The 27,344-nt window shown below is 38.4% G+C and overlaps 2 protein-coding genes across 2 annotated transcripts in view; one reads left to right on the top strand and one right to left on the bottom strand.

The window, feature by feature from the left end:
- lmbrd1 (LMBR1 domain containing 1) overlaps nt 1–12,552 on the top strand; it is a 59,081-nt gene extending 46,529 nt beyond the window's left edge. Inside the window, exons 12-16 of the mRNA XM_068328150.1 lie at nt 1,325–1,429; nt 1,509–1,658; nt 2,585–2,666; nt 10,723–10,814; nt 11,182–12,552. Of these exons, the coding sequence (XP_068184251.1) occupies nt 1,325–1,429; nt 1,509–1,658; nt 2,585–2,666; nt 10,723–10,814; nt 11,182–11,292 (540 nt within the window). The 3' untranslated portion in view covers nt 11,293–12,552. The remainder of the gene's footprint in view (nt 1–1,324; nt 1,430–1,508; nt 1,659–2,584; nt 2,667–10,722; nt 10,815–11,181) is intronic.
- Nucleotides 12,553–15,607: 3,055 nt separating this feature from the next.
- Nucleotides 15,608–27,344, bottom strand: part of adgrb3 (adhesion G protein-coupled receptor B3) — a 108,474-nt gene continuing 96,737 nt past the window's right edge. Inside the window, exons 21-31 of the mRNA XM_068327168.1 lie at nt 26,994–27,063; nt 26,420–26,486; nt 23,978–24,081; nt 23,562–23,660; nt 23,067–23,238; nt 21,738–21,833; nt 20,904–20,943; nt 18,856–19,529; nt 18,698–18,733; nt 17,728–17,832; nt 15,608–16,545 (exon numbers count right to left, since the gene is read on the bottom strand). Coding sequence (XP_068183269.1) covers nt 16,357–16,545; nt 17,728–17,832; nt 18,698–18,733; nt 18,856–19,529; nt 20,904–20,943; nt 21,738–21,833; nt 23,067–23,238; nt 23,562–23,660; nt 23,978–24,081; nt 26,420–26,486; nt 26,994–27,063 — 1,652 coding nt within the window. The 3' untranslated portion in view covers nt 15,608–16,356. The remainder of the gene's footprint in view (nt 16,546–17,727; nt 17,833–18,697; nt 18,734–18,855; nt 19,530–20,903; nt 20,944–21,737; nt 21,834–23,066; nt 23,239–23,561; nt 23,661–23,977; nt 24,082–26,419; nt 26,487–26,993; nt 27,064–27,344) is intronic.

The raw sequence follows: 27,344 nt of genomic DNA, 5'->3' as shown, positions 1-27,344 counted from the left end.
ATGGAAGCTCTGAACATCGACCATTCAGGTTCAATGCCCCCAGCCTCCACAGGGATGCACGAGAAGCTCCTTCGGCGGAGGGAGTTGAAGGCCTTGTGGACTGAGTCCTCCTCCAGACGTTCCCAGTTCACCCGCACTACTCGTTTGGGCTTGCCAGGTCTATCCAAAGGGTTCCTCCGCCAATGGACCCAACTCACCACCAGGTGGTGATCAGTTGACAGCTCTGCCCCTCTGTTCACCCGAGTGTCCAAAACACACGGTCGAAGGTCAGATGATACGATCACAAGATCAATCATTGACCTCCGACCCAGGGTGCTCTGGTACCAGGTACACTTATGAGCATCCTTGTGTTCGAACATGGTTTTAGTTATGAACAATCCGTGACTAGCACAGAAGTCCAACAACATAACACAACTCGGGTTTAGATCAGGGAGGCCATTCCTCCCAATCACGCCCCTCTAAGTGTCTGCATCATTGCCAATGTGTGGATTGAAGTCCCCCAGAAGAACAATAGAGTCCCCTGCAGGGATCCCATTTAGGACGCCAAGAAGGCTGAATATTCTGAACTGATATTTGGTGCGTATGCACAAATAACAGTTTTCCCTCCCACAGCCTTAAGGCGTAGGGAAGTGACCCTCTCATCCACCGGGGTAAACCCGTTAACCCTTTTTTTTTTCTTATCGGATGTTGTTGATGATGTTTCAACACTAATGAAAGTGAAATATGTTGTAATAACATGTCTGGAAAGAAGAAAAATAAACTGAATAAATAAATAAAAAATAAATAAATGGCAGTCTTACAAGATCGAGAGGCACGTGGCAAACTGTGTATCGAAAGTGGCAGCTGCTCCGACTTTCACGCTGGTGGAGCTTTTAAAGCGTAGGCCGGAACACTGCAGGAGTGTAACGCAGAGGTCCACACCCCCAGTATGTCACCCCCATGAGCTGGGGGTGACATACTGCACTTTATACAGATTAAACTACAAGAACACAGGTTTAAACAATGAGTGCACGACGGGGGTCGTAACACCTTGGTATTAAAGGGATCATAACATGATACAGCAGGCTGAGAATAGATTACCTTAGTCTATGGACATCAGTTGGAGATTAAATCCAAACATTTCAGCACAGGTGTGCATAAAATAAGTTAACTAGAAAATATGGCAATGAAAGCTGTCATTAAAGGTTCTGCAAAGCAAAATCTGTGTTTTCCAAGGATCACTGAGAGGCAGCTGACATGAATGTTGGCTCTGACAGCTGTAGTAGCTTTCATTGCAACTTTAGCTTGAAAGAGATATACCTGATGTCTGTCTTTGATTTCACAGGTTTTTCCATTGGATTATATCCTGATCACAGTCATCACCATGTACTTTGTTATCACATCCATGGCAGGCATTCGAAACATGGGCATCTGGTTCTTCTGGATAAGGGTAAACAAAGTCTCAGCATTGCTTCCAAGAAAAAACCCTGCATACTAATAATTGCATTGTCATATTTTTTTCTTTGTAGCTGTACAAAATAAGACCGAAGAGAACTCGCCCTCAGGCTCTTCTCTTCCTCTGTATGATTCTTCTCTTGATTGTTCTGCACACCAGTTATATGATCTACAGCCTAGCTCCCCAGTATGTCATGTACGGCAGCCAGAAGTATCTCGTACAGGTGAGAGAAATAATGTACATCCATGTATTGCTGAGTTTTTGGTGTGGTTGTTGAAAGCTAGTTCTTCTGGGATTCTAAAATTGGCGGTGTCGGTAAGTCAGTAGGTTCATTTCATTTTGTTTTAGCTGGGTGCAAGAGGCAGCACGGTTCTAACTGCCTGATAGCTGTGCTTTCACACTTCTTTTTGCATTCTGTTCATCTGTATTAGACTATGTAGCTATTACTGTGTGGATATGACAGTCTACTCTGCCTGTGATTGGAAGGAGCTCTCTCACTGTCTGTGTGGGTGTGTGCATGTAGTTTAGAGGCACTATCCTGTCTATGCTTTGACTAAAAAAAAAAACTTTAGACACAATTAAGATGAAGTCATGTCTTTTTTAAGTATTTGCCGAAATGGGAGACAATGCAAGAGAGCATTTGCTTGCCATAACCCACAGGGGTAACATGACTTATTCCTCTGCATTTTCATTTATACATTATACATCATCTGGCTGTGTCAGTTAACTCAAATTAGCATTCATATAGTATAGTCTGTATTTTAACAAAAATATTCTTTGCAGTGGATAAAAATGTTTAAAATCAAAGTATTAAACCAAGTGAACTTAATCTTCAGAATTACTCCAAATTACATATTATTTACTTACAGAATACTTTTGGTTTGAGTTTACAGTGAAATCACACATTTTCTCTGTTATGATGTCAGTTAATCCATGATCCTCATTAGAGCTTCATATAGAATCCAAAGGCCAAGTTGATAAATGTTATTTGAATTTATTTTTTAATAAATTCTTGTCAGGTGTTTGCCACCAGACATGGTGGTTTGATGTTCTTTCTATTTAAGCCAAGATTCTGTTTGTACTATACATGGAATAGATTGTAGTGTTGCTCTACTAAACAGTTACATTTCTCTTGTGTATTTTGATCAGTCTCAGATGCCCCCAGTAGGTCCTACATCTGGGAATTCTACTTTAAGCACTACAAGGATCTGTGATGCCATTGCGCCCGAGGGTAGGTCTGTCATCTTTAGCTAGCACACAATGGTGGCACTGGTCCAATAGCAAGATGTTTGAGGAAGTTACATCATCAAAGTTTTATTCAGCACAACTTGAATTGATGCTAGAATAAAGGGAAGGACATTGTACAAGTAAGCCATTTCACATAGAACAATGTTCCCTTATCTTGAACACTATTCATTATTCATTAGAGATAATAGCAAAGACACACATGCATTAATGCAGTACATTGCCGAGGCTCTTGCTGATTCCATGCCAAGTGTTGTTACAGTAAATCTGTCATGAAACCACAAATGAATAAATGTATAGTATACATCCTTGAGCAGTGTGCTCAAGGATGGCTGTTGTTGCAAAATAGACCAAACTGTGACCAAGTATTATAAAAAGGCAAATAAAAAATGAGGGCCTAGTGATTCAACTCTAATTACATGTCTATTGGTCAAAACTATTCATATTTGATGTTAACTTTGATATTATCAACGTTTTGCAATAATTGAACAGATACCACATGTGTTTTTAAATAATACAACACTTTTACTAACTGGTATTCCTGTAGAATCTTAGACCATTCCTAATGGGAAAAGATTCTGAAGGATTATGTGCTGTTACTGACTTTGCGACTGTGACAGCCACCGTTGAATGTTCCAGGACTGTTTCTTAACCCCTTAGAACCCACACTCATTTATACTTAAAGTAAAAGTATGTGGGTTTTAACACAAACCAAGTGGATGACATAGAACAGGGATATAGAACAGGATTTTATGATTCTTGATGGAATCCATGTTACTCTTTACATGCTGAAGGCCTCAAGTGTCTGAGGAATCAATTTGATTCTAGAGCATCACTAAGCTGCTGCCATTATTCACTAAAGATGGTCTTCTTTCGAGCATGTGCTTCATTCTTTCTCCTCCAGACAGTCACTGATTCATATTCCAGTGAAATTACAGCTTTGTTTCATCTCTGAAAGGCATCCCAAAACTTCTGTGGCATGTCTGGGTGAATTTGTGAAAATTACTTTAGGTTTGGAATCGACTGCAGTTTACATCTTGGCCATGGAGTCCTTAATAATGTAGTGGGCACCTCACTACATGATTTACATGACAAAATAGATTAAATTGACTTTGTGTGTGTGTGTCTGTCTGTCTGTGTGTGCGTGCGCGCGCGCGTATGTGTAAAGGGGCAGCGGGCTCTCTTTTTCTTTCATTTTTTACATCACGACTGTCACAATTTACACAAACAGCCTCATTATGTTCTTGTATTACAGCCTGGGGGAGTTAAAAAGACGTCATAGATAATATTGGAGGCCAAGACAGATAAATCAAATATAGTCAAATGTGACTTTGGCATCACTTGACTATCAATTGGTAAAAAAAAAAAATAGTATTTTGCCTAAACTGGGTAAATGACTGAGCCTGAAAAACGATTGTGATCTGTTTAAACAAACATGCTATTAAGTAATATATCAAAATGTTTTTTTCTACTCTCTTCAAACCAGTTAAGGGAAAGCAATCATATTTTTGCCATCTTGGAAATGGCTGCTGCTTTTTATAACAGGAGTTGCACCACCCACAGGGGGAGGAAGTGTCAAGTGGAGACAACATATGCAACTGAGAGTGATTTCAATCAAAGGTTTGTCTACAAAGTGGTGAAACATTTCACTTTTGATGAAAGACAACAATGATATTCCTTTCCAAATTTTACAAAAAAGTAGATTTTCCCTACAGGATCATCTGTTGGTATGAGGTTTTTCTTTGACAATGTCTACAGCAGTGCAACGGAGAGGGATATAAAAAGGTCTGACTATGTTCCTATCAAAGAACATTTGTTACTGGACCTGTTTTATCAATAGTACTGCAGTTCATACAATGATTTCAAATCCCATTCAACCTATATTCAATTGAATACACAGCAAAGACAAGACACGTAATGTTCGAACTGGTAAACTTTGTTAATTTGCAAATATTATCTCATTTGGAATTTTATGCCTGCAACATGTTTCAAAAATGGTGGCAAAAAAGACTGAGAAAGGTCAGGAATGCTCATCAAACACTTACAGTCAAACCTCGGTTCCTGACCACAATTTGCGAGAAAAAGGCGTTTGTTTCGCGTTCGACTTCCAAATTTTGTTAGTGGAATTCCAATTTGTTCGATGTCTAAAGCAAAATTCGAATTCGAAAACCAAGGTTTGCTTGTACTGTATTTGGAACATCCCACTGGTGAACAGGCGACTTAGGAACAGGTGGGTGCCATGATTGGGTTTATGAGCACTTCCCTGAAATGCTCAGCCATTCACAAACGAGGAAGGTGCGAGGGTCACCACTTTGTGAACATACAGTATGTGTGAGCAAATTGTCAAACAGTTTAAGAACATTTCTCAACAAACTATTGCAAGGAGTTAGGGATTTCATCACCTACAGTTTGTAATATCATCAAGAGGTTCAGTGAATCTAGAGAAATTACTGCACGTAAGCGGCAATGCCGAAAACCAACATTGAATGCCCATGACCTTTGATCCCTCAGGTGGTACTTCATCAAAAACCGGAATCACTGCGTAAAGGATATCACCACATTAGCTCAGGAGCACTTCAGAAAACTACTGTCAGTAACTACAGTTCGTTGCTACATCTTTAAGTGCAAGTTAAAACTCTACTATGCAAAGCCATTTATCAACAACACCCAGAAATGAAGCCGGCTTCGCTGGGCCCAAGCTCATCTAAGATGGACTGTTGCAAAGTGGAAAAGTGTACTGTGGTCTGACGAGTCCACATTTCAAAAATGTTTATGGAAAATGTGGTTGTCTTGTCCTCTGGACCAAAAAGGAAAAGAACCATCCGGATCGTTACAGACACAAAGTTCAAAAGCCAGCATCTGTGATAATATGTAAGTGTATTAATGCCCAAAGCATGGGCAACTTACACATCTGTGAAGGCACCATTAATGCTGAAAGGTACATACAGGTACATACAGTATGTTGCCATCAAAGCAGCGTCTTTTTCATAGATGCCCCTGCTTATTGCAGACAGACAATGTCAAGCCATATTCTGCTCATGTTACAACAGCGTGGCTTCATAGTAAAAGAGTGCGGGTAAAAGACTGGTCTGCCTGTAGTCGACACCTGTCCCCCATTTAAAATGTGTGAACAACAACATTGCTTTCTACTGCACCACCATGCTGCCCTTATTTTTATTTTATTTTATTTTATTTTAACTCACACTCTACAAACCATTTGCATACAGTAGCAATATGATATTAATTTTAATTCAATTGCAGCGCATAAATGAGTGTGTGTTTTTTTCACACTAAATTTCAATAAATGGAACCCCAAATTTTGTTTGGGAGTCAGCGGCTCATTATAACAATACATGTCCTTGAGGTTAGAGCTGTTCACCCCCCCCCCCACTGTGTAGGTTGACACTGACAGAGACAACAAATGTAAATATTATGGTATAGACCGCTGAAGCTCATTTAAGTCTCTATCCGTGCCAATTTCAGTTTAAACACAACATGGCCTGCAGTCCTGTTTTTGTTTTTTGTTTTGTTTTTTCCTTGGAAGACGTATCACTATATTTATATTTTGCATCCCCGTGATGAAATTTATTACGGATGAGTTTGTTAAAAACAGAAAAAGAAGCACTGCCTACTTTCGTCTGTTTCCTAGCAACTTGCCAGTTTCCACAGCATTGTTTTAAATAGCTTCAGGAGGAGATGGTCAGAGTTTTATATGTAGCCTCTGAGATGTTAACCGCTAAAACAATTTTCAACAAAATACTTCCTATAACAAAATACAATTTTCTTTGGTATTTTGTTAAAAGTTTTCCACTTTGAAGTAATAGAGTATCAAAACTGTAGATATTCATTCATTCATCTTCCAACCCGCTTAATCCGCTAACGCAGGTCACGGGGTAGCCAGTGCCTATCCTGGCAGTCTCAGGGCGTGAGGCGGGGGACACTCCGGGCACGACGCCAGTGCACCGCGGAGCCACAGAGAAACAAACAATCATTCACACACACTCACTCCTATGGTCAATTTGGGACCGGCCAATCAACCTGAAGCGCATGCTTTTGGAGGTGGGAGGAAGCCTGAGAACCCGGAGAAAACCCACGCAGACACGGGGAGAGCATGCGAACTCCGCACAGAGCGGGACTCGGACCCGGGTCCGCCGTGTTGTGAGGCAGCAGCGCTAACCACTGGGCCACCGTGCCGCCCTACTGTAGATATTTTTCAATGAAATTATTTGTGGAACTCTTTTTATTCACGTTTCAAACATGTTTACCTTAAGTTCTGATGCAGCAGACCACAGTTTTTCAGATGATGAAAGGAACCTTTATTTTATTTACAGTATTTATAGCTTTATGCAAAAAATTCAACATATTTATCATCTAAAAGAAGACCTAATATAAATTTACATCAAACCCTTCATTATTTGTGTGTATTTAGCCAATACTTATTTAGAGGCTACTAAGGCTACATTGGGCAGCATGAAGGTGCAGTGGGTAAGGCTCGGTTCTAATTCGACTGGGACATTTCTGTATGGAGTGTGAATGTTTTCTCTGTGTTTGCATGGGTTTTATCCAGGCTCTCCAGCTCTTTCCCAACACAAAACCATGCAATTTATAGCTGAGTTATTGCTCTAAATTGCATGTAGGTGTGAATGTAAGTGTCTTGATATTTTGAAAAGCATTTTTAGTACTATTGTTATTACTTAGTGAACTCATTTTCAACCTAATTTTTAGGGCTTTGCTCAGGTCATACGGCTCACATTCATACCTGGTTCTCACCTCCTGCTGGTGCTGGCTGATTCTCATCTCATGTGTCTGTTTCATTCATGCTGTTGGCAATGACTCAGGTTTGTGTGGACCACATGTGAAAGTCATGTGTATCTGATGTAAGACCAGATTGTTTTGAACACACTATGGAAAAAAAACAGACATGTGTAGCATTCTGGCAAACATTCTTCACTGATCACTTCAGCGTGGACATCTGTAGCTTAAGGTTTCTACTTTATCTTTTGTCTTTAATTTCTCTATGTAGAATCTTGTGTAAAACTCAAAAGGATTTTCTGTGCCAGTTTAAAACGGACTGACTTTGCACACTGAAAACATATTTTGGATAAAAGAAGTGAGAAGGGGTTTGAAAATAGCTCTGTTACAAGGACGCCAGTTTCCTGTAGAGACTGTCATATCTCAGCTGAAGAGTAAGTATAAGCCTACTGTGTGGGAATATATGGGCGCTAATCGAGGTGAGGGAGTGTGAGTATGTCTGTATTCAGGGTTTTATGCATGTCTGTGTATGAGTAGTTGTGCATCAAAGATCAAAATTATACATAATGCATCAGGCTACACAGGTCATCACTTACTAGGGTGTCTTGATTCAGGGTGAAATTAACTGCACATTCAATGCCCCATGCTCTTATCAGAGCTCAGTAATGATTTCAAGGTGAAGTGGGTCAGTGGTGTACATGATAATATATTTAGGGAGACCACTGTTGTGAACCATCTGCAGGTCTTCACTCAGAGCCCTGTAATTCAGGTGAGCAGCTGGAGAGCTACAGATGGCTTAGGTGCTGGACAAAAAGAGCGGGGTACTGGGGGTGAAGATAGACTCGCTGTTTCTATTAACTGTAGATCCAGTTGGTTGTTTGTATTCCTGTAAATCTCCTACTCTAATTTTTAATACACATGAAAACCACAGACACTATTTTTTTTTTTTTTTTCAAAAAAGAAATCAGCACTTTATCGGACAAAGCTTCAGAAAATAGTGAGTTTAATGAGTGAGTCCTAAAGCACACTTTTGTGCAATTGCTGTGGACATGGATTCCATGTAGCTTGCTTTGGGTCTCTTTGCACTGTTTGCGGGGCTCAAGCCGGTCTGAGGAGCTGTGAAAGAAACAGTGGGATAGGAGCAGCTCAGCAGGGTTAGCGTTAAAACTCCAGATGGCTCTCTAACATAGCCAGACTGTAAATTTCATCCTCCCCTCATTTTTGTCGACTTTCTTACTTGTATTGTTCTGTTGGATTATTCTGTTGTGTTTGTTTCAGAATAAACTGAGTCTTTTTTTCTTCAAATTGTTTCTGTGTATCTGCAGCTAACTAATAATTTGATCTGAAGGAAGACAGTTTGTTTCTTGTGTTTTCACACAAAAGCCAATAAATAATTGTCGCACTAATTAAAGACCTAGACACTGCACACGTATCATTGCCACTTTTTGCATCTGACGTCATCAGCATTCTCAATGCCAGCAGCACCCAGTCATGCACATTAAGGGAAATGACTCAGCTCGAGAATTCTTGTACTATTTCTGGTGTCTGTGCCAATTCAGATCAATAGTAGTATTAATTCTGTCAAATGCCAGAGAGCTCAGATTGGTGGTACACGGAGATACTCCACAGACACAGCAATTGGATTTTATAAGTAGTAAGTGAGTGTCTTTCCTCAAGTTTTTATATTTTTATGTGTTTATATTTGCAGTGATGTTGTTAGTCAGTGTTGATAAAACTATCAGCGTTACTGGTAACAAAATGTTTAGATGATAGTAAACATTAGCTAAAGTATATAAGGCCGTTTTGACAGGCACTCTTGAAAATTGTCCTCACTCAGATTTTTTCACTGAGTGAATTACTATTTGTAAATCATTTAGTATTACAGTTGATGCACTTCTGTATTTTTTATCAATCATGTACCCTGGACGTGTACAGATGTCAACCAACAACAGGAGTGAAGCAAATTGAGAAATATTGCTTTGTGTATAAGTAAGCAAGTTGGTCCTGGGTCAATTAGGTTAGTTGGTGGGGAAAGCATTTTTAGGAGTAGACTGCTCGATCGACTGTATGACAAGCCCATCACAGTTTGACAGAAATGTTTTCTTAACTCATTTACTCACTAATGTCTGACTTAGCTTGATACAATAGTAAATGCACATACAATGAATGGATAGATAAAAGCAAGAAATCAAGCAGCAAATACTAATAGGTTTTGTAATGAATGACAAGATATTTTATTCAATATTTTTAATTTATCATCAAACACAAATTTTTAAAACAATTTTTAGAGATCTCACCAACCTTGTACATTCTGTTTCAGTAAACCTGTGTCCTGAATTTTATTTGAAAATCCTTTTCATTTTTTTCATTTTTACACAATAAAGTGGAAGGTTTATTGCTGTCTCAAACACAGTTCCATCTCCTTTGCCTCACCAATGATGCCTTTACCTATTGTCTGTTCAGTGTTAACTGGATGGATGTGCAAGACGTCATCAGATGTTGCCTCATTCTAGATTTCAACTGTACTCACATTGACAGTTACATAGCTTACCCATTTTCACAAGACTGCTTGTCCTGTTTCGTTTCAGTGCCTTGGGCACTGTTGTGTTGTTATAGCTGGCTTTTAAGTGATTATATACTCTTTTATAACATTCATGCAATGCTGAGTGCCACTTTCATGCAGTGATAAAGATTGTTTTGATGTGAAAGAGAGTACACTTTACAGATAAGTCACTACCTGTATTTGTTCAAAGGAAGAAATCCAGTAGCTCACAGTCTGATTGTTTTAATTTCTTCTTTGTTCACTGCTAAACGACTTCTTCACTAGGTGATGCTCCAGTCCAGTCAATATATGCAAGGTTGTCTTTCCTAAGGTCATATTTTATTTCCTTCCGTATTTTAAGGATTCTTGTATCATATGGCCATAAACAGGGAATAAAATAATTATGATGTGTTGGTTGTATTATTTCTAATTTTTTCAGTTACATTGTTTATATGTGTAAGCGAAGAATATAAATAGTAGAAAATTGAAATTTAACACAACGTCCATAAACAATTCAAAACTCAAGTTCACCTTCTTTGGTTTTCTTCAAGGTCACTGCACTCTTGTTTGTAGCTTGGTTTGTAATTGTCTATTATTGCCATGTTGTAACGTAACAACACATTTTTGTTGAATTTCCTTAACTGGTGTCACAATAATAAGTAATTGGTGGAATTATCCATTTTAATACTGAATGTTTTACTTTTTAAAAAAATCATGTGACATTCTCGCATTTTTTTTGTGTTTTCAGACCAGTGCACTGTGACAAGAACCTATCTTTTCCTCCATAAGTTCTGGTTTTTCAGCACAATCTACTACTTCGGTAACTGGGGCTTCATTGGGGTAAGTCCAAGGATGTCACCAAAATGTTGAAACAGCAAGTTAGAATAGTGGGTCACATTGATTGGTGTTGTCAAAGCTTAATCTACAACCATGAGAACTGCTTTTTTTTTTGTATATATATCATTAAGACTTAAATATTTACTCCCTTTCAAAAGCAACTTAGTCATTCTTTTGTGGATGAGCATGAGAGTAAAATCCATAATTTAATTTCTACTCAGAAAATGGTTACTGGAAAATAATTCCTCAAGACTGCGCACATCTAATCTCCACAAAACTTTTAATAGCCTTTTTCCTGTTGCTGTTGATCTATCGATCAAATCCTCCTTATAAAAGCTTTCCTATTGTGTGCTTTCCCTGTGATTCTCAGACTTTCCTCATTGGTCTGGTGGTGTCCTGCTGCAGAGGGAAGAAGTCTGTGATTGAAGGGGAGGTGGAGGCTGACGACTCTGACATAAGTGATGATGAATATTTGCACTGAAAATCAGTATTTCCTTGGCAGGTTTGCAGATATTCCAACTGTAATTTAGAGGGAGTACAAAATATAATTTCATAAACAAATGAGTGGATGTCACAAGCTTGTCCTAATTTAATTATATTTAAGGTGGTACTGCATTTGTGTCTTGTGGGTTTCAGACTCATTTTGATTTGACGACTCCCTCATAATGAGACCATTCAGACTGATTGTTGTGTCTTCCTCAGTCAATGTTATTGATGACTTTGGGATCCTGGGAGCATTCTCCAACTCAGTCCTACCTTAAGAATTCACTTATCAACAGTTTGAAACTGACACAAATTGGCCATTTTTCTACTGGATCAGATTTTGCAGCAACTGAGACATATGCTGCTCAAAACTTTGTAGAAACTTTATTTGGAAACAGCATGGACCTAAACTGACTTCAAAATCTCTGAACAATTTCTGGACACTTTAAATTGCTTTGTAACAATATCTAGTATAACACCTAAGATGAAATGCTGTAAAGATGATTGAGCCTGCAAAAATTATTCTGTTTGCTTCTTTTCTTAAGTTAATTGGTATAAAAATTTTGGCATTTGTGTTATTTGAGTTTATTTAGCTTGCTTTTGCTTGTAATGCTGGAGAGACAGCTATTTACTTTCCTATTTTGAGGTGTTGGGAGTCTTAGACCCTGATGTAAAAAATGTTGACTTCCTCATCTGCTGAGTGTGACAATGTAAAAGACCAATTTCAATGTTTTCAAGGTTATAGGGTATGTTTGATTTCAACAGCTTTTTGTCTCTATGATGTAAGAATGCAAGTAGGAGAAATTAATTCAACCTGTGTTTGCCAGTGCTTTGCAGTTAATCAACAGTGTGCTAGCCACAAAGTTTTTTTTGTTGTTGTTTTTTTTTGTGCTGTTTTGCATTTAATTTTCAGATGTTTAGCAAAATGAGTGTCAAAATGAATACAAACTGTTGCTTTAATTATCAATTTTTGAAATTACTGACTTTTTTGATTTAAATGTTTGTGCCTTATGAATGTCTATTGACATGATGGGCACACATTTGTACCACTTAAGCTCCTTGAAATAGAAACCCAGCCTGAATTTCATGCTTTACTATGAGATATTATTCTTGTCCTACTGAGTGAAAATTATTGGAGCCAGTGGTTGGAGATGCAATCAGATGATGACAAAAGCTGCATCTCTTTTAGTTGAGAACAGAACTGCAATGTGTTTTTGTCAATACATGTTGAAATGAATAAAACAACACAATACCATTAGTTTATTTTGAATTTTTTTTTCAAATCAAAGTTCTAATGCAGACACATAAAAAATAAAACTCTGAAATACATCCATTCTTGCATAAGTATATAAATCAGTCCTTGTTTTAGATGGATTTGCATGAAATTTAGAATGCATGTCCAATTAGAGTTAGTAGCATGCGTACCTTGTCATTACTATTTTCCAATCCTGCTCTGAGTTAAGCCATTAAGAGATAAGCCACCCCCACATTTACTAATATACTAAATAAGCTTTAAGCCAAAAGCATCGAGCTCTATAACACCGGCAGATACTGGATCAGAGGATCCTTGCTGTTTACCATACAACGTTGTCTTGTCATAGCCGTTATTTAAAACCCAGTCTTGTTTCATGTTCTAGTTCCTTTAGCAACACTTTTTACGCTGTCTCTTGCAACCTTGCCTGAGTACGAAAGGCACACTTTAATTAATAAATGAATGTGTTAATACTGTAAAATAAAAATAAGGGTTGCAGGCAACAACAGACTTGCTAAGATCTGCCTTTTGACCATACAGCATATCAATTTCATTTTTGTACTAAATTGTGTTGGTGATGATCAAATGTAAATGTTCACCACCTTAGACGTAAAGTTAACATAGGAGATTTTGGCCTAGCATTAATAGTAAACTTAATTGTTTTGACTGTTATCCTCACAAACTTGGGACACACCTCATCATGTGACAACTGCTGTGGAATCTGTACTGTAATATTCATTACAGTACAGTTCATTTTACCTCAAGAAAGTAGTGCAACCCTGGGATGCGCTTCACAAAAACAGGTGATACTCGTGATGTGTGAGTTTCTCGCGCGAGATTAAAATATAATGGCGATTTCTGGGTCAAAATTGCAGTGGAGAAATGGAAAAATTGTGAATCTTTTTGCTGAATAGACGTGCATTTAAAGCTTGTGTCCCAGGGACGCACACTGTCTAAAGATCGTGCGTCCCTTTAAAAAAATGTGCATCAAAGACACCAGGACGCACGCAAACAAGAACGCTGCCGTAAGAATCATTGGAATGGAAAGAAATATCAATAAATCTTAAAGCCAACAGTGAATGAGTGAAAATGGACACTGCTCTATTTTAGGCCAGTATCATTATGTGCGGAGTTGCATCAGACTATTGTCGGAAGAAAAAATCAAACATTTGAAAAATGATTTGCCATTATTTTATGTGATTATTACATATCGCAACTAAAATACATAGATATAAAATACAGTTGATGATAAGCATACCCTTTTTTCAAATGAGGCAGAGATGATTGCATAGAGTGCTGAAGGTACCAAGAGGAATTACAGAGCAGCACAGCCGCGGGCCCTGTGTCATTTATCTTACTGCTCCACAGGATGAAAGACCATAATACATTATACAGTGAATGGTAAGTACCTGCGGTGCAAAGTCTGCCAAAGTTCCATTTTTGTCAATGTGTAGGAACTTTTTCTTCTTTTACAGATGAAAGTATCCTGGAAATCACACAATACAATACCTTAATATCTCTTTTATATCTCCCAGTTAAACTCCCTGCAGTTAGCTGACAGTATCTTTTGTCTGGTGAAAAAAATTGATTTGAGAGTCATAATTGAAACTGCAACTTTTCTGTGACTTTCACTAATCTGAAGTTAACATGAATTGTTATGCTACACTAGCAGGCAAGCAATGACATATATTTATACTGTTGGCCACTTATTGTATACTAATATTTACTAAATGGCACAGAATGTCAGTGGTTTTCTAGGTGTACAGGGGAGGCAAATAACACATTTTTTAGGATTCAGGGAAACCAAGGCTTCTTTACAATAACAACTGCAGTATAAACCACTTTGCCATTAGTTTGTACATCTCTACAAGACAAATAGTATCAAGAGTAGGCATCAAACTAATGCCTCTTGTAAATATGATGAAACAATATGCAATATTGCAATATATACAATATGATGAAAACCAGAAAAGTTTCCACATTTGGATATTGACGAATCATTGTCTAAACTGGCTGACCTCATCAGTCGGAAGTCATTTGGTGGTGGGCACCACCATCATTATTGTCTCTGAAATGACAGTGTGTTATGTACAAAAGGCCTACGAGGCAGTGCATGTATCTTTAAAGCAAAAGTTTGAATAGTTTTAAAATATCCCAGCATCTGGTGAGTTGGCCAATGGCCCCTAAAAATCAGGCAGGATAAGAACGGGAAATAGGAAAGTTATAGAATGCTTGGGTGAAATTATCCAACTGGTAAAGAAAGGAAAATACTTCTCTGATAGCACAGATCTGAGTCGCAGCTCCTCTTCCTCTTCTCAGGCAGGGTTGGGGTGGATTGCTGCTCCCCAGAGCACCCCCTCATTCCAGTGCTTATATTATCAATGCCTCGGCCAGACCACCAGATGGGACAAACAAGACTGTCCCTAAGCCCTCACACCCTTCTCCCCATTGTTCTCTGTCTGCACAGGAAAGTCTTAACTGATCTTATCAGGTGAACCTTCTGGAGGTAAAGAAACCTATTAGGAGTTTGAATCTTTCCAAACCGAATAAAGAAATCAGATATGTGAGTGGATTTATGAGGTGAGCTACGGAACTGTCCGTACCAACCTTTAACTGCAATTAAATGGAGGTTCACACAAAGGGGATTACTAACCTGAGCTACGAATCACTACAGGGACAGAATGTGAGCTACCACATGATCAGCTCAGAGATAAACTAATCTACCTGGAACTAAACTTTAGACTAAGATTTAACAGAAGTTTAAGCAATAGTTTTAGATAACTGCAACACTGATAATAAACAGTTTATCTTATGAATACTATAAATTTTATTCTCATGCAGGGGTGTCTTTATTTTCCCAGTTATTCACATGACAAAATTTGATGTCACACGTTCAAATGCCCTCCAGATGAAGTACCGAATCCCCCAACCAACAAACCACATAAACTTGACACGACCTCTGAAGCAGTACGAACATATTTCCTCTTTTATTTACATTCCTTTTCAAATGTTAACATTTTTCGCTATAACTTTTGATCAGGTTGGCATTTGTTCTCATTAAAATAAATTGGCACAAGTAAAACATATGTAGACAAAAGTTTATTTACACCATACAACATTTTGTTTTTAAATATTTTATACAGAGCTGCAGATGAGAGAGCTTGCTGGGATCCTTCAAGCAGATTCTGCAGTATTAAAGTTGTGAAATATATTATTTATATAAAAGTGAGTATTATCTTTATTGCATTTAAAGCAATGAAGAATGTAGCTTGACAAACATTCATTTTAATATGACAGAAAAAATCCTCTTTGCCTTCCATGTTTTATATTATAAAGTAAAAAGTGTAATAATGGCCAAACAGACTGTTATAAACTTTTTAAAAACCTGCATAAATATATACATTGTGCTCCCGGATCCAGTTTTATGAAATCAAAACTGGACCCAATGAAGCTGGGACGACATGGCATGTCATTTGCTTTGTGAGGTTTCATCTAGAGAGATTATATTTTTTCGCCAAATTCCTCAACAGATAATTTGAAACACATGATGGTAAATATTGTACACCAGGCTGCCCCACACTAAGAACACTAGTGAGAATACAAAAAGTAACACTGATGGGGTTTTTTTTCTCCCTTTTTTTCTATTTTCTCTCTCAGTCCTTATGTTGTATTGGCACATAATGTCCCTGCCACACTCCTATCATCCGGATATGTACGCCAAGGCTGTTAGAAAAGTCTGTTGCTTTATTCAGTGCAAAATACATCCCATTCTCCTCCTTTGCTTGTTTGCATTTTCTCCTTCTTCACCCTCTAGACCTCTGTCTGGAAGTCCCCCTCCTGGACGTCTAAGGGTAGGTTGACACATTTTTCCCACTCTGCAGGTGTCATCTCCAGTGTGTCCTTGGTGTCAGATTCTAGTACATTCATAGTGGCGTAATTCTGGTACTCACAGGCTGGATTATAGCTCTCCCATGGGTTCTTGATTGGCATTGCCTTGTCCTGTGAACACGGTCAGTGGGGTGTCATATTAGTGACATGACATCATCTGCACATACACTGGTAATTTTACATCTTCTTTGTACTTTTCCAGTGAAGTCATTCCATTCAACAGGGCATTATATGAATTTCTAATCATCACTAATCGAAAATAATAGATTCATGCTGTGGAAAGCATCAAATGACAAAAGATAATGATAGTGTATTACATGTGACATCTGTCCATTGTGGAGTCACTGTAAAAGCTCAGAAACTAGTTATTCTACACAGGCTTTATGTGTGAGCTTTTCATCAGAATGTCCCTACACTGACATTCCTAAAGATACTACGGCAAATACGGGAGAAAAAGCCACTCCCAGTTAAGGAATATAAAACAGATACTAATGTCTGCAGCATTATAAACGTACACCAGTCACTAAGCAACAGGCCTCAAATTACTTTGTGCTGCAGGGGTGACTGAAATGTGAGTAACTGAAATTGTGGAATAGTTTGGCTGTGTTTGGTCACCAGCCCAATTTGTTTGTTGCATTCTATACAGAAAACATTGCTTCTTCTCTGAGAGCAATGGATAACGCTTGGCTTGTCTGCAGCTCCAGCCAGGTGTGCAGACTGATAGTGAGACATATGTTTGGTACCAAGGTCACAAAGAATTTTCAAAACTTGTCTCCATCCTTGACCCAGGATGACAATAAAGAAGCCAAGGCCACCCCACACCCCATCCCCACCCCAACACACACACAAACAGTTGCAGTAGGGGAATAGTGAACTTAAGGGAATATTTGTATAGATGTTGATTAAACAAGATTAAATAATCTGCCATGCATTAATGGAAAAATGATGGGATTGCTAAATAGATAAATGTGCATGTAAATAAAAGTGCATTCATGGCCTTGCATTGGAATGGATGCACTCTATTGCAACACTATTACCAAAGGTCTTCCCTGAATCTGGCCTTGTGGAGAAATTGTTTCTGTGCTTTTAAGGAGTGGCCCCTCACTCGTCCCTCACCAGCTGCTGGCAGGCCCACTATGTATCAGGAGGGTTCACTTCCACAAGAATACTCCAGTTATTTAACCACTCATTTGCACAAACACACATTGTGTGTCCTGCACATGTGAGTAGGGTATTTGGATGTTACTCCATATGATTGGCTGACCGACACCCCCCTTGTTTCCTGTTACTCACCATGCTGCCCATATTTGGTATGTCTCGAAATCGGTCCAGGGTTTGAAATTTCTGATTCAGTTCCTGGAACAGCTCCATGTGTCTTTTCCTGGTGTGCATGACTTTCTGCAATGGCAAGGGTTTTCTCTTTGGTATTGACAGCCAATAATGGAAATGCATCTTCTTGTCCACCCCCTCCAACTCTGATCAATTTGTTAGGAGGATGGAAGTTTACTTATAGGCCAGGTTTGAAACAAATCTACTTATCTCTGCATATATGTATAATATACAAGTGACTGTCAAAATAAAGGAAACACCAAGATAATTAAAGTTAGGGTGATGCAACACTGAAACCTTAAACTGTTTTAATTTGCGATGGTTCAAGTATCTGGATTTAATATAAATTTAAGTGAATAATTGCCTCATTTAAAATTTGTTGGCTTAAGATTTTTATAATCAAACGTGCTACTAATCTCCTATTTTAACTATTGGCGTGCATCTAAGCTAAATGCACTCCACAAAAAAATTTGCCAGACGCCTCATGTTTCCTTCACTTTGATAGCGTGTACAATGTATATGCAGTAAAGCCTAATTAACAATGCAAAGGACATACTAAAAGGGGTTTGGATATGTGTTTGCAAGCCAATATATAATTATATAGCGGTAAAATCAGATGTGAAATGTGCAAATGACCCAAAAAGCATACATTTGGAAATCAACATATTGCTAATGCATGTAGGTGATGGAGGACAAAATGTAGATGAGAACTGTTGCCCTGTTTGTCAGATGACAGCCTTGCTTTTACCTTAACTACACAGCATGTAAATAAATCTCTTTGAGCCAAGGCTGTGTAACTCCAATAAGCTTAAAAGGTACAACAAATACTAGTAAATCAAATGACAAACACAACTGTAAAAAAAAAAAAAAAGGCTCTCTTTGCATAAAAAACCACCATGCATGTTGTATGGAAGGAGAGATTTTTTTCACATACCTCAAAGTCCAGATCAGAATATCGTGATTTTCGTCTCTGTGAAAATAAAACACAAACACTTTACTTTAAGTTATGTGGATTCAAAATGTGTAGACTTATTTGAAAGTGTGTGTTCCAGCTCTGTGTCCTATGCTATTTATCCACTTGAGCAAATGTACCTCTAAGGAGCTCATAGATATTGTAGAGCCTGTTTCACTCCTTGAAAGCCCAGCATTTTCCTCCATCTCAGCGAGGAAGTTCTTTACAGCTGTGCGAGGTTCAAAGGGCAGGTTTTGCATCTGCTCTGGAGCACTAGGATACTGCTGCTCCAAGTTCACATTCATGTGGTCCATGCCTGTCGGGTTGATATTGAAGTCAGGGCTTATCTTGTAATGCATCAACCTCTCATGTGGGAGAGTATCCATAGTGATGTTCATCTTGGTGTCCTCTTTAAGCAGCGTGGATGTGTTACACGATCCTGGTGCTGCAGAAGCACGGGGCATAACAATGTAGTCTGTCTCCATCATCTGGCCCTGTGCTGAGTGGCCTTCCATGTCATGGCTGACCATGTCATGTTCGCTCTGACGCATGGCATCATCAGTGCACAGGTAAACCGTGCGTCGCATGTCAGCGTTGCTGTCGGCCATGCATTGCTCCTTTAGGTCACCCACTCCCATCGGCATGTTTAGAGCTGAAGGCTGCTGTATAATCACTTTTGATATGATGTTGCCAGGCAAAGTGGAGTAGTTGAGGCCCTCGGGGACCTTCTCCTCTTCATCATCATTGAGAGAAATACGGGAGAGGGTGCCTGTAATGGTGGCCGCACGGCAAGAGCCCATGTCCTTGTGGAGAGCTGATGAGCAAAGTGACTGATTAGTTGGTATTTCTCAGTAAACAGAGCAGTTTCTCTAACATTATCCAGCATAAGACTAAAAGAATAAGCAACTTTACATCAACATGAAACAATCCCAAAGGATTTTATGTTGCTGGGGGAAAAGTGTAATGAAAGAACAAGTAATTTTTAATATTGTTAAATATGGGATTATACAAAAAAGTATACACAGATACCTCCAGAGGATGGAACAGTAAATAAGGTAAGTATTTTATTCTCTCCCTGAAGTTCACTCTGTACAATCCTAATCCTCATGACACTGAAAATGATGACACGGAAAGTCAACTAATGTTCTAGAAACGCGTAGCTTCTCTTTCATAAAATTCTGACCCATTACAAAAAATGTTGTTGTCCCCACCAGAGAATTTTAACATTTGATTCATAAACTATATATCCTTCACAAAAGGTCTGCAAAGAGATCCCAAGGACAACAAATAAAATTTAATATTGGCTTCTACTGAGTTAATCTAATTTAATGTCCCCTGTGGACATAGAGGAAATAACCCAGTCTCGTATTCCTGCAGAACGACTCCTCTGACCAGAACTTCTTTCAATACTGTAGGGTGGCACTGCAAATTATTGCCTCAGCCTCTGAAAATCACCCTTGTTTGAATCCACAGAATGGAAAGAATATTTCTGGCTGTCTGGACCTGTGCTTCTATCTGAGTCATAGTTTAGAAATGACACTCTGCCTTTTGCCCACTTTACTTCTATAAGACAGCGATGTGGCTAAGAGGAGACAGAAATCCTTTTCTCATTCTTAGATTTTGTGTCTCTGGCTGACTTGGTTATTTCCCATAGATTCATTTATGATATGTTCTTCATCAGCTTGGAAAGATTTTAAATAAAAACGACAAAGCTCTTGGCTCCTGTTTGATGCCATCATTAGTTACATGCAGGATAAAGTGCATAATCTCCTAGGGACGTTTATGTTAGACTGTTTAATTAAATCATACTCTTATCTCGCAATAATTACCGGTACTGTGAATAGAAAAAGTTTGATGCAGGGATCTGGAAGTAATTTTATGTCACAATAGAATGAAGGAAAAAATGAAGGAAGGAGTTGTCTCAAACTGAATAAAAAGAATACAGACCTCTACTATGACCACATTAAGCAATGAAACATAATTAGCTTCCTGAAAGAAGATGCTGGTATTACCCACAATGAATAAAATCTGTAAAAAACAGTTGTTGGATATCGGAAAAACTAAGTAGCAGCTTTCATGTAAAGTGCTACTCTGTTCTCAGTTTCAAGTCAGTGTTTTGATAACTGAATCTAACCTTTTTTGTTTTTTTTGGAGAATCTAGTTGACCGGATGCCATCAATGTTTTTACCTGATCGGCAGGCGATGTCCACGTCTTTCTCAAAGTCCGTCTGTAGACAGAAAACAGTCAAATGATCAGTATGGCTGAAACATAAAGCCAGAGGCATACTACTGTGTAAAAACAACATCAAGACTGGGATCAATGATGTTTGTTTTTAATTTTATCCTTTGCCTTCAGAAAAACACAAAGCAGTCATTTTCCCTTTTGCCTCATCCTAACAATATATCACTAAAACTACAGTAGAAAAAAATGCAACTACAGCAGCTGAAATGCATTTTGTGCTTGCTGCTAATGACTGTATTGAACCAGGGGGCCATGACACCACTCTGCTATTGCAAAAACAATTTCACTCTGAAGAGTATTAGAATACTACTGGTAGACCATTGCTAAGATGTGCCAGTGGCAGGGTGGTACTAGATGAAAAGATGATGTCCCATTCCAAAAGGTCAGTCAAGGGGACAGTCCTCTATTATTTCATGAGAGGAAATGAGAGGGATGCATATAAAGTGTGGACAGTGAGTTCAATCAAACACAAATAAAGAATTACGCTTCAGGCCTTAGAAAATCAGACAGAACTAATACCATTTACCACAGGCCCAACTCTCCAACATGTGCGTAATTGCTTTGTAAAATTGACGCATGGAAGATTATAAACCTATTGTAAACAATGCCTTAAATTTTAGAGGCCAATTTAGACTAATGAAAGAAAAATAAAAAGGCACAAAGAGCCCATGTTAAATTAGGGTCAGAGGAGAACAAGAGGGCTTGAATGTGTTATAAATAACCAGGGACAATGATTGCTTAAATTACATAGCATCTAATAGCTACAAATAACATGCCTACCATTATCTGAGCATGCCCATTAGGGAAGGTTCCTGTTGCATCACCACTGATTGGGTCTTGGCAGTTTCTGAGTCTGCATCTGAAGGCATCCTGGACCTTAAAACAGGGGGTGTCAGTATATAATCATGTCCATTAAGCTGGACATCACAAAAAGTATGTTTGAATATACATGATTACACCATTGCCCATAAAGTTGGAATACTTTTGTCTTCAGACACACCAGTAATACTTTTGACTAGGTACAACGATTACATGCTGAGTCACAGTAACAAAGGTGAAACAAAGTCCTACTTAAGTACTACTTAGCAACATTCTCTACGTTGTCTGTTTCCGATTTTAAGTTTGTATTAAGTTCATCCCCATGACCTGCAAAAGTGGAAAAAGCTGATAAGAAGATGAATGATTGAATGAATGAATGAATGAATGAATGAATGAATGAATGAATGAATGAATGCATGCATGAATAAGTTAATGTTTTCAGAATTGACTGTATAATTTTCAACCTAATTTGACACAGACATTTGTTAGACTATGACATGTCTGATGCAAATGACAATACAGTAAAGAGTTCCTGACAGGACAAACATCTGACAGGACAGACATCAACAAGCTAACACCTTAGAAAATCCAGTGTGATCTATAAAATCAGGGTGCACTGTTTTAGGGGGATGGGGGGAGGGGATCATCCCCCGCTCTGGTTTTTATATCTCTATCTCTGCTAAATGAATTTTATCCTCTGGGTGTGTAGAGGCTAAGCCAAGCCTTAAATCACTGAGGTATTCTACCACACGTACGTGAATAATGCGCTGATGCGCTTCCTTGTAATCAAAAGTCCAACACACCCCTTTATGCTTGTTTACTGTTTTATTTCCACTAAGTTTCTAAGTTAACTTGACCAGTAGTTAACAGCATATAGCAAAACATTCAGCAGTCAAAAAAACTGTTAATGCTTCTGGACAAATACCTAACCTTGCCAACATTGGTTCCTACTTATACATGAAGTTCTCACTGAAGAATGAGACAGCATTCTCATACTCTATATGAGCAACTGAGTCACATTTTAATAAATAATATTGAATATTCATATGTGTGAAAACCCCTTGAAATGTTTTTCGCTACAGTGAGCCAGCTTGGAAAAAATAAAATAAGCCCTTACTGTTGTCGTTTAATGTCCACAATTGTTTGCAAGGGATAATTGTGGTTCAGTTTTCACTGTGGTATATTTTAAAGATTCACAATAATTTCATATGAAGAGTTAAAAAAAAAAAATCCAACTTTATGGGCATTAGTGTTAAAGATTTTTCTTGCCAAGTTAGCAAACATCTTTACCTCTCTCCTTAAGATACAGTGGACCATCACTATGACAAAACCCTGCAGTGAGTCAAAGACAGCAAAGAGGATCTGAAAAAGGATGGAACGCTTGTCTGTCATGGCGAGCACCGCGGACATCCAGGTCAGGGCCAGCAGCGGCAGGACAACGCAGGAGCTCCACAGCGATGCCCTGGGAGCAGAGATGAAGGATGGTGTAGTTGAAATAAAATCAAAGTGAAGGTGACATGACAGGGTTTTGAGTGAAAAGTAACATTTCCATCTGAGTCTTTTTTTAAACTCCATTGACAGCATGACCTCAAAGAAGGCTGTAACATTGCGTGTTTACAATGAAAAGTTGCTATGCCAACCTGATGCACTGGGGGTGTGATTGCAACATCAGTTTACGCTACAGAGGACTGCAGTGTGGTCTATACTGTGGAGCTGAACACGCTGTACATGCAGAAACTCCTCTGTTGCTTCGTCTTATTGATTCAGACACTGACAAGCACTTACATTGCATTGCTAGCTGTAGTTGCTGATAAAGCAGTTGTTGATACAACGCCACATTTGGCACACTTGAGAGTTAATCCTGTATGTGGCTCACTCATCTGTCTGTGGGACACAGAGACAACAGCATGACAAACAACACTAACAGCCACCACCCCGATTTTTACATCATCCCCTGTCATATTAACTACAGCAGACACAACCAGCATGTGGGTGTTTTAAATGATTTTCATCTAGGACTGATTCTGCCAAAGAAGTGCAGAGCCATGTCGCTCCCAAGAGATATATGACCTCTTTATATTTGTGCTTTTCATTCCCCTTTTCAACAGCAAAAAAAAAGATCTCAAACTTCACATGTACAAGAACACCACATTACATTTGTACTTTTGCATAAAGTGAAAGAAGAAATTGGAGGTACTAACAATGACGTGCTGTCATACCCTGCTCGATGCTTCAGCTTTTTGTCCAGTATGCCATCTCTGGACACTAGTTTATTAAACACCAAGATTCCAATCACCATGTTCACCTGTCAAGAGAAAGGGGAAAGGAATATTAGGCATTAAAGAAATCAACCAATGTTGAATCTGTCTTTCATTTCCCAGCATCACATTCAACAACGCAATGGCAGCTGATATTTAATATTGTTACCCTGAGGGCATTTTTTTTTCTTGATTTTCCCATGTGCAGAGCTTTGACCTCTAACATCTATTGTCTGCACATCTCTGTGACATTCCAGCCAATGGATGAGACATGCCCTGGATGCTCATTCCACCATAGCAGCCTTAAGAAAAGATCAGCCTGACAAGAAAAACATCTCAAAGGCACCTTCCTATTATTAGCCCAACTGAAAATATAGGCAGATTTACAGTAAATGGGTAGCAGATTCTATAAAATATACAACTGCATTCTGTATTTGAAATGCCTCTAGCTGAGATAAAGAGCTCATTAAGTATTTATAGAAATACATTTGGGGAAATTCTTATTCAATAAGCTTTGTTAGTAGGAGACTTTTTATTATGATGTTACAGTATCAAAACGGCGATAACTGCAGTCTGGTGTTCCTTCTCGCTGCAGAGGCTTGTTCTTGCCATTTTTCCTAAGATTAGCTTCCATTCCTCTGGGGTTCATCACGAAAGACAACCACAGCTAAACGAGACAGCAAATCGGACCCAGACGTTTAGTCACATTTTAAGAGGAATATCTGAACTTGCTATACTTCATAGTCCACCACACAACAGAGGATATTCACCATTGGCTGAGACACACTTAGGGATTTGCATACTAACATTTCTTTTGGGTATTTTCAATATAAAACTAAAAAAAAGCAAATAAAAGGCCCGAGTATATGACATTTTTATATTCATCTCAAGCATTAAATAAATTATGATGTCAAATCTTGTATGTGTATCCTTATGACGAATAAAAGAGAATCACTCATTACTTTGTCTTACAAATGTGTTAGAGCAGGGCCGCTCAATACATTGATTGCTAATGCGGGTGGTTGATTGTGACGATAGTTCTGGTAGATTGCGACAATACTTGGGGTGATCGCATGCCATTAAGAAAGTAGAAACAACAATACCGACTCTCTGCCTAAAGGTGAGCTGAGAAAAGTGGAAGGAACTAAAAAGCCAGCTGTCCGGACAGTGGACAGTTTTGTAACAGCCAACTTCAAATCCAAAAGCTGCCACCTAAGCATCATTCTGGGTGAGTCACCTCACTGTTAACAATAAGTCCTTTCAAGATGGAGAAGTGGTGAAAGAAACATACCTTGAAGCAGCTGACTCAATTAATTAATAACAAGTTAATGCTTTCAAATGAAAGATGCAAAACCTCTACTCAAAGCTGATTTGACAAACTTCCAAAGCCTGGCGTCAGAGCTGAAGATGCAAGGGAGATTGTTAACTGTCTATCGGAGTTTCACAAATGCTTTCAAAACTTTTCTTCGCTCAAGCCAATCTCTACATTCCTGTCCTATCCTCTCTGGGATGATACTGAGGTTGGTTCAGTCCTATCAACTGAGTGGAAGATGAGATTTTAACACTACAAGCCAACATTCAGCTGAAGTTAAGAGCTCATAGACAGTTCTGTAACTTACAGAGGAAAAATATCCCAACATTATTTGGACTCATTTATTTATGTCCGTCAACCTTTTCCCACATGAAGTTCATTAAGTCCAAATACCATTCCACCATGACTGATGAATATTTGGAAGTGTGTTTGAGGCTGGCTGTCTACAGCTACTGTCCAAAGTATGCTTCCCTGGTTGATTCCATTCAGTGCAAGTCATCATAGTAAACTCAGGACATGACAAAAATTGTACATAGTTAAGTGTGTTGTGCAATATGGGCTCATGCAGTTGTTCAAGGTAAATCGACTTACATTTTACAAACAAAGAATTGTCAATATATTTATAAATAAACATTTTTTTTTTTGCATTTTTGTAGATTATGTCATTTTATTAACGGCAGTACGTTGCATGCTGAAAAAGTGTGAGCACCCCTGTATCAGTGTGTTCCCCCCTGTCTGATGTTTTAATTGTAGCATCTGTTCACTTTTTAGCACCCTATAGTTGTATTCAACTAATACTTTGTGATCTCTAAAGCACCATTATGTTTGTACGCTTCTTTCTACTTGAAGAAAACAAGCAAACATTTTTGTATATTATAATTATTGTGAAAGTGCAACTTTTGGGAATTTAAATGTATCTTGATATTACCTAATGTCAGTTTAACAACTGTACATTATAGAAATGTCAACACATGCATAATTTAAATGCCTCATGTATTGGCTGATATTGTTTTTCACTTTATTTTAAATATCCTTTTTTTCTCCTTTCCTCTGCAGTTAAAAGCTGAACGTACCAGAACAACAGCAGCTGCAGGTCCGACAAAGGCATAGAGAAGCCCCCCCTCTAAAGACAGCCAACAGCTGCAGGGAGAAGCAGGAGGAAACAGATATCAGTTAACAACAGAGGCATTAACTTCCAAGTTAATGGTGCACACCAACAAACAATTGTATTTTCCTCAACTGTCAGGGGAGGAGTGCCATATGCTGTAACTCTATTTCCAAAGTTTCACAGGATAATAAAATGCTAAAGAGATTTTAAGCAGTGTTCATGCATTTGGTTTCCAGCAGAGATTCAACTCACACAAAATTGGGGTCTTGCTGTGTTATTTTGAAATTTGATTGGGTTCATGGGACTTTGGTTATGGCACAATTTAGGAATGGTAAGCCACTGCAATATCCCTTAATAATTTATCTTAAATATTACCATGATCCTGTTTTGTGTACAGAATAATAGATAGGCTCCTGCATGAGTGTGATCATTTTTACTGTCAAACAATGAAATGCTTTATTCTGGATGAGACCAAGGATTTTCAACTCAAGTCTTATAGATTGGGTTGACATGTATGTAGCAGATTCAAATAAACTTACTATAATGGTGTCCCATATCCCTTTGTTTTGGTGAATCCCATTGAAACTGCAACCACTAAAGCTGGCAATCCTAAAAAACAGAAACAATCAATAGTCATTTGATTTTCTTCATTTTAGAACTGAGACGGTGAGTTCTCCTCAGTGCAGAGAATATCAGCATCATAGTACAGCGAGACTCCCTTTTATAAAGTTGAAGAAGCAGCCTGTTCTGTCTTGATAAAATGGCAGCAGTGGATCAAATGCAGTAACTCATGTATAAAATTCCATCTCTGAAATTCACCCTGTCCTTTAAAACTTTTATACGAAGGGTTTTTTTTTTCTTTTCTTTTTTTTCCGCTGCATGGCTCTTCA

This window comes from Antennarius striatus, chromosome 11 (assembly GCF_040054535.1).
Source record: "Antennarius striatus isolate MH-2024 chromosome 11, ASM4005453v1, whole genome shotgun sequence".
Classification (NCBI taxonomy): Eukaryota; Metazoa; Chordata; class Actinopteri; order Lophiiformes; family Antennariidae; genus Antennarius; species Antennarius striatus.
The sequence above is the reverse complement of the archived record's forward strand: the minus strand, read 5'-3'. Positions and strand labels throughout refer to the sequence as shown.